The sequence below is a fragment of the Calliopsis andreniformis genome, chromosome 1, assembly GCF_051401765.1.
Source record: "Calliopsis andreniformis isolate RMS-2024a chromosome 1, iyCalAndr_principal, whole genome shotgun sequence".
Classification (NCBI taxonomy): Eukaryota; Metazoa; Arthropoda; class Insecta; order Hymenoptera; family Andrenidae; genus Calliopsis; species Calliopsis andreniformis.
In genome coordinates, this window is record NC_135062.1 from 9,708,982 (window position 1) to 9,717,033 (window position 8,052).

The following is an 8,052-nucleotide window of genomic DNA, read 5'->3' on the forward strand; positions in this document are numbered from 1 at the left end:
TAACAGAATCTATTAATATAGATATAATTGTTAATGTTATTCTAAAGTAGATATAACATATAAAATTTCCGTTTTTATTTTCTCTAATTTACTTTCGAATTACAATACTATGTACATAGAAACTATTTAATAATAATTCTATGCCAATAAAACTTTACATTTTCATTTTACCTAAAAAGGGGGATCATTAGAGGAACTGCTATAATTGTGCAACGAGAAAGAAAATCTCGATCGATTTAATTTCCTCATCGAATTGGCGTTTCAGCTCGAAAATTTGCAAATACATACATTCAGAAAATTGTTACGTAAACGATACAGGACAATTTGTACACGATCAAGTTATATCCTCCATCTGAGACGACTGTTGCTTATCAATTTTGTTACACGAAATTATTTCACACTGTACAAGACACTTTCTGTGGGAAAAAGTGAAGACCCTTTTTTCCAATTCTCAGTCAAATATGTCACGGTCTTATCTTAAAAATAATAATAATATTAATAATATTAATAATAATATTTGTAATTTATATATATTGTTTGGTAATAAAAGACAGATTAATGAGATCAAAAGTCAAATTTGAAAAACACTTATATCTAATGTACGCATCACGCGTAAACGACAACCGCTCTCGGCTTGCTAAACGAACGAAATCTCGAGGGACGCGAATAACTTATTACACTCAAGGATCAAGAGTACATTGGACGATTAAATTTTTCGTAGTTTCGAACTTACTAGCCTAAGAAATTTAATTAAATATCACCCAAATCGTATTTGCATGCTTCGAGCATTCAGCCTTTCAAGCACGCTTAAATCTACTGGTAAAAATAGAGTCCATCTACTTGTCTATGGCTGTAACTTACAAATTCATCATACACAAATATATAAGTTATATACGAATATATATATAACTTCAGAGAGTACATAGCTCGATCAAAATACCATTGATCAGTGATATCCTTAGACTATATAAGAAATAGACACGGCCTGTATATAAGAATCCACGAGAAAAAGCGAGGCAAAAATAACGGGGAAAATTTGGTCCTCGTGACGTCACAAGATAATTTAAAATGACGTGTAATACTAACTTCAAGGATTCAATTCGTATGTAATCACTTATGTCTGTTAACCTTATATTATTTATAAGCGTTTTTCTGTGTTTTTGAAAGAATAATTAAAAATGTTGAAGAAGTGTTGCTTGATAAATTGCACAAACCGTCAGACCGGCAATACGAACACATCTTTTCATCGGTATACAACTATTCCATTACTTTCAAAACTTAATACTGACTAATATAATATCGCATAATCTATACCTGAGATTAAATTCTTTATAGCGATTTTAAATAAATTTATTGCAGTTTTCCAAAAGATGCAGAGGTAAAACGCCTATGGATACAAGCAACAAAGCATGACAAGTTTGAACCATCAGTAAATTTCAGAATATGTTCCATACATTTTACAAGCAATTGTTTTGTTCAAAATTCTTGGAGTTCCCAATGAAGATTAGCAGCTAATGCTGTACCAAATACATCAAATACTCCTGAAATACAACATATTCTAGAAATAAGTACAGTAAGACTTTCAATTTTGATAGCTTCACCATAATTATTCTTTAGCTCAACACATGAATTTGATAACGATTGTTCACCAAAAGAGAAGAGAAAAACGTATGCTGCCGATTTGAAAGAATACGATATATAATAACGCCCCTGAAGTTAGTGTTACATTACCTTGTGACGTCACGAGGGCCAAATTTTCCCCGTAAATCTTTGCCTCAGTCTAGTTATCTGAAGCCGTGTCTATTTCTTATATGGTCTAAGATGATATCAATGAAAGTCAGAATCAGTTCCAGTGAAATATTATACAAAATCACCTCTCTAATTCAATTTTGTGCTTCTTAATTTTGCATTAAGAATCAATCGCTCTTTAAATAATATTGAAATTTACGAAAAAATGCCCAGTACATTATACTTTCTTGTATCTTGGAATTGTTCCCTTCAAAATGCAATTATAAATTCATATCTTGTTCCAACTTTAGACGATGCTGGAAATAGCATTCTGGCTTTACTCAATATAACGTATCGTACTCGTACATACGATTAAATATTCACACGGGCCTTTTTCCTTCTCTGTTCCGAAACATGATCATACCTGAGAAGTGAATATTTCATTTTAAGCCACGCACAGCCAAGAAACAAAAATTCGGCCTTTAAAAATGTTTTCCCTGTCTCGTTTGTTCTTCGATTGAAATTTTTTATTCGATGAACGGAAATGAAAATAGCACGTAAACGTGCTCGTTTACCCACATTTCATTCTTCATAAACAACTTTAATTCTCTCTTATTGATTCTGTGTACGTCGTTCTCCGATAATATTCTCTAATTTACGCGCGACGAAAGCAGTTGTCTTTTTGGAGGGAGACGATGCTTCTGACATTTCCACATCGGTATCGTCTGATAAAAGTCGTTTGCCCATCAATCGTTTTGTGTCAACAGAAATCATCATTCTATTAATAGCCTCTAAATCCTGAAAAGGGAGAAAATTTTATACGATTTTAGTTTCAGAATACTAATCTTTATTAATAACTACTTGAACATGTAACAAAAACATATAGAAAGACAGAAAATAATTTACCATATAGTTTCTTCAATAAAATTTTACCCTTAGATTGTAGTATGACTGATATAAAAATGTAACTTATGACTTACCTTAGCCGGACTACGACTAAAGCAATAACTGAGCTGTGGCGCTGGAGAAGCTGAAATAGCTTTTTGATCCAACGTACGCGTCATAATACTATTAGTGACGTGCCTCACAGGAGAACTAGCTGGAGGTTTCCCCTTCGGCAGCGGACTCAACGACAGATTCATTACGCTGCCACGCGCCAATCCTAATTTATTCGCTACTTCTTTGACTTGTGGCACGTAAACAGTGTTATAAAATTTGATCAAATCGCCACGCGTTTCTTCTCCAAAATTCTGCGAAGTTCCAGCCATATTCGTAGGCGTGGGAGGCGCGACGTTTGGCTCTTTATCTGTCGTATCTTTCTGTCCAGACGCTTCACTGTTCGTTTGCGATTCATTGCCTGGTGTTTTAGCAATAAGTACCGATCTGTATATATGGGACTCTGCTTGTGGCTGTAATCTATAGCACCGCATTATCTCCGTGAACGAGTTCTTCTCCATTTTCGCCAGTTTGCAGATTACATAGATTGCACACATTAAAATTTGGTCGAGGTGTCGATCTTTCATCAACTCTGTTCGTTCTTTGATGGAGTACTCGAATATCGTCCATATCTTCTTCTTCAAGTCGATCTCCATTATATCTAACGAACTGCACAAGTCCAACATTCGTACGCTGGCAAGATTATAAAATTTTCTAAAGAACAGTGCCACGGAGCCAGTTCGTTTCGGTTTCGCTGGTTCTCTATTCATCGTTACAGACTGAATAGGAGTGGACGCGCTCGGCACGGTGGACGATCTCGGGACTGTGATTTGTTCAGGTAAGAGAAGTATTCGCGGGTTACCATCTATTGTCAGAACCTTTGATGGTAAAACGCTTTGACCAGCCACTCGTAGCACACTCTGTCCACCGATTCTGGCGTCGGGAAAGAGACGTTTCTTCGCCACACCAGACGCTGCAACTGGAGACTGAAATCTCTCCGAGGCGGAAGATATAGGACTTTGTTGGACATCGTGATGAGTTCCTCGATCTAAAGCGATTCTCCTTAGCACTGGTTGCCCAGGAGTATTTGGATCGACTGTCTCCAGTGTACCTGGCAGAGAAACTTCTTCGCAACTTGGAACACCTTCTGGCGTGGACTTGATCGCTGCCCAGAGAGGGCTGTCGCTTTGCCAGGCTAGCGATTCTAAAATCTTTTCCTCTATTTGATTTAAATGTTTCACAACATCGCGCGATAACTGATCCTCTGCTCTGACTATGATCTCTATTACTTTGTAGAAATAGTAAGCATCCAGGTTTAAAGCGTTCAGTATCCATGGGAAGACTTTGTCGTTACTTTTGTACGAATAGATCACAATTTCTAAGCAACAAGCGAAGAGACACTGAATGAAGATCTCGTTCATAAGAAGATTCTGTAACAGATTAGTAAGAGCGTGAATTAGTAAAAGATTTATAATTTATTTTGAAATCCCAGCAACTATTCAACGTACCGTTACATCATAGTTTGGTTTCTTCCGCTTTTCGTCATTTAAAATCATTTCGAGAAGTCTATAGAACAGAGTCTGACCTAGGTAAAGTCTTTTCTTCCCGAAGTCTGAAGTAGTCTCATTGGCGTTTGTACTTTTGTTGTAATTAGCGCAGAACTGTTCCCCGATTTCTTTGACCTTTGACTCAACTAGAGATTTTACATCTTGGGAACAGTTGTTTAAAATTTGCAACAAATTTTCGCTTGGTGAAGTTTGCCCCGCTAACATAGCTTGAAGTCTGATTACGCTCTGTGTCGCGGTAGATACTGGCGTCGCGTTAGTAATATCTTTTGGTCTAAGATAACCACGTCCAGTTAATGGAGTGGGTGGAGCTAGATGTTGAATCGGCTATGAAAATGTTATGATACACGTTTAATTAAAATTATACTTATTACATGTTTAATTATAATTTATTGTATAACTTATTTATAACACATACCACATTGTATTGCTCCCGTTTTATTTGAAACTGTTCATGTAAATCACCAACATTTATTTGCGTGGGAGAACCAATGTTACTACTGGCATCGTGACCTGAAACAAAATGAAATTATTTGTGATACATGTAAAAATGTATTTACATAAAAGCAAAATAATAATTTATGTATACTATAATAAGAAAATGTTTTTTTATGGCAATTTTTATTTATGTTGATATTTCTGTATAAGACATTCAAACCTACTATGTACACATCATAAACCTACCTTTCATAGAAATATGTTTGGCTAATTTAGCATAAGCTATATCTCCTCCAACTATTTCCAAGCTCGATATTCCATTTAGTCTGACTCTCCTCCAATCAGCTGCAAACCACAGCCAAGACAAAGCAGACACAAATTGGTTAGCAGCAAGGAATGAAAATTATTGTAAGACAAAACAAAAAGATAATTAAGTGCTCTGTCCTTTTTTAAACAATGCAAGTCAGAAAACATAAGCATATCTATAAGATAACCTTGGAGATTAAATTAAAATAAATTAAATAATGAATGGAAATACATAGAATATTTTAATGTAGATATATACTTAAAACAATAGAATGATACTACAATAATATAACTATATTTTAATGCATTAATACTGATTAAAAATTGTATAAAATTATATACAGAACACTTGACTTAAAAGTAATTTTCATTGATAAATATATTTCTCAAAGCAAAACAGCATGAAAGTAAGCATTCAAGCATGCAACTGCAGGATTATTTTGCTTTATTTACAAGCATCACTCCTGTATCTTTAAGCACATCTATGAACTGTTTATTCCAAGAATATATTAAAATAAATATTTACCTAAAAAAATTCTTTCATCGAAATCTCCAACACTCAGCACATGTTGTTCATATACTTTATTGATAGCTTTACTGTTGCCATCAAAATTTAAAGCTTCTAGAATTCCAGAAAAATTTGATGGTTCTCCACGCAAAACTCTTTCGCTAAATAATTTATTAATATGATTTTTTAGGTAATACTCTTTAATGACTTTAGCTTCAACAGCAATAGCTTCATGACGTTCACATAGCAAACTGACTATACAATTTGCTGTTTGAGGTGGAGTATAATTCTCGTCATTAAAATTTGATGGTAGGCCTGTTAATATAGAAATGGTTAAACAATTGCAAATGAATATTGTATACTGTCAAATTGGTATGTATGTATTTACCTGGAAAATTAGGATTTAAAAGATCTTTTCTATTCGATAACAGGGCATTACTATATATAAGATCACAACAAACCAACAGTAGGTGGTAAGAGTTAACCAGATCATCAGAGATATCTGGAAATGCTCCTTTTATACAAATAAATAATGTCCAACAGAATTCAAATACTCTAGCAGGCGTGCAAGGTATTGCTTTATGACGCCTAGATCTTGGTGGTCTCGAAATATCATCCACTGGATCTTTGAATATGTCAGTAAAGATTGGTTGATACTTTTTAAATATTACCATAGAAACAGAAAAGTTTCCTTCAAGCTTCTCAATTTTAGAACGAAAGTCTTGGGGCATATTTGCCATATCTGCCCAAGATTTGCTCTTTGTAAAGAACTGTATCAATGGAAGATTGCACAATTGCAACAGACGTGTCAATGACACGCAATTGCCTTCTACATTTGTACCTGTTTTTCCAACAGTGGGTATAGAAGACTTACGACATGCTACATACAATGCGCATCCTATCCAATGAAGTTGATCACCCTAAAACCAAATATAATAATATCTTTAATATACCAAATGAGTAATTTCATATGGGTACATAAAGAGTTTCAGAATATGAGTAGAATTATTGTTCTTTAAATAGAAATACAAACATTCTATTAAATGTACGATCAAACACTGGTTACTCTTTTGATTCTCACATTTTTAATCAAAAACTTTTCAAAGATTTTCGATACAATAATTAAAGAAATACTTTGAGTACCTATAATTATTAGAACCTCTAACTTATGTTGATAAATCAATCAGTGAAGTCTGTAACCACAACTCCACAAATTCTATGTATGCAACATTATCCATAGGCATATTGTTTAAAAAAAAGAACTCAGACACAAATTCCAGAAGTTAAGTTTCCAAAACAAATAAAACAGAAAAACTAAAACACATTACAGGACTAATAAAAGGCATATGATGTAAGATTGCAACAATTTAAGCACTAAATACAAATAACGAAGTATCAAACACTGGCAGATATAATCCTCCCAAAAAATCGTTCCCTCAACGTAAACATATTTATCGTAACTTCGAAACCAATGACAAACACAAACACTCGTATTATTTTAAACCAGTGCGCTTTGGTCGCCCAACTAAACAAACCGCGAATTCGACGTCCGATATCGAACGACAGAAACTTGATCAAATTGTCATGAAGAACTAAAGAACTGGTGTAAACGATGCCACAGCAATTCGCAAGTAGAACGCTGGAAGTGTCGTGTAAACAAGTCAACTCGATACGATAGAAAATAGCTACGATTGGAAGTCATTCGAAAGGTACCTCGAGAGTGTAATTCTGTCGAATGGTCTCGTAAGATTTCCAGGCTTCGGATGCGGCAGTCGCATCCATGTTCAACTTTTGACACAGATCTTGATGTCTACTGTAAATAGAGTCTTCAATGTCGTCCGACTGCCCCATTTTCGTCGGGAAACTCGTGAAAAACCTCAGGAGAAACACGATCAACTATACCGCTGTACACGACTGAGCTGCGCCATACGAGAGCTCCGCGGAGGGTTTGGCGGGAAACGACACGAGCTCCGCCATATTTGCCATGTTGGCGGGAAATGTAGAACGGCAATTACTTATAGGAAAAAAATCCTTAGGTCGATCTTGCAGAAATATAATCACACGTTCGATGGTTATTTTATTTTTCGAATAACGTAGCTAAGAGAACCAATCGAATTTTATTTCAATCCTAACAGCAGTATTATGATTTTTCGAATGTATTTTTAGGTATCGATTAGGTTCTAGGATTTTTAAAACGATAGAATTCGGAAAGGCGGCAAAATTTTCAGGATCGATTCTTGTATTTAAGTTCAATAGATTCTACACAATCGCGATAAAAGAGGGAAAATCCCCACTCTTATACTTGTTTCAACTTCAAGTTGCTGACGATTTCGGATTCGTGGCACTGGCGTGATTGGGCAAACTTTAAGGCGCTTTTATTTACTGTCCCTTGGCGCAAATTTTAAATCTTTAGATATATTAATTGCAAGCTTTTTTTAAATGAGGTCTCAGTTTGGAAATGTTTGTAGACTTGAGTCTTCTAATCGAAAGTTTTCTTCTAGTTAAATTAATGACGCTTCACGACATAGACTATGGAATTACTAAAGTTAGTAAAATTACTAGATAAATTGA

General features: G+C 34.8%; 1 protein-coding gene across 1 annotated transcript; it reads right to left on the reverse strand.

Moving 5' to 3' along the window:
• Nucleotides 1-205: 205 nt before the first annotated feature.
• LOC143187616 (retinoblastoma-like protein 1) lies at nt 206-7,349 on the reverse strand. The gene is made up of 8 exons (XM_076391873.1): nt 7,195-7,349; nt 5,870-6,401; nt 5,500-5,796; nt 4,914-5,012; nt 4,648-4,742; nt 4,173-4,556; nt 2,709-4,094; nt 206-2,526 (listed from the first exon to the last, which is right to left on the reverse strand). Exons 1-8 carry the CDS (start codon nt 7,330-7,332, stop codon nt 2,341-2,343), a joined length of 3,117 nt encoding a protein of 1,038 aa, XP_076247988.1. The 5' UTR covers nt 7,333-7,349; the 3' UTR covers nt 206-2,340.
• Nucleotides 7,350-8,052: the final 703 nt, after the last annotated feature.

Excerpts from the sequence above, each read along its gene's own strand:
- LOC143187616 (XM_076391873.1), bottom strand. The coding sequence starts at position 7,332 with ATGGGGCAGTCGGACGACATTGAAGACTCTATTTACAGTAGACATCAA. Across the intron at positions 6,402-7,194 it reads GACAGAATTACACTCTCGAG|GGTGATCAACTTCATTGGAT; the intron begins GTACCTTTCGAA and ends ATTTGGTTTTAG. Across the intron at positions 4,557-4,647 it reads AACGGGAGCAATACAATGTG|CCGATTCAACATCTAGCTCC; the intron begins GTATGTGTTATA and ends ACATTTTCATAG.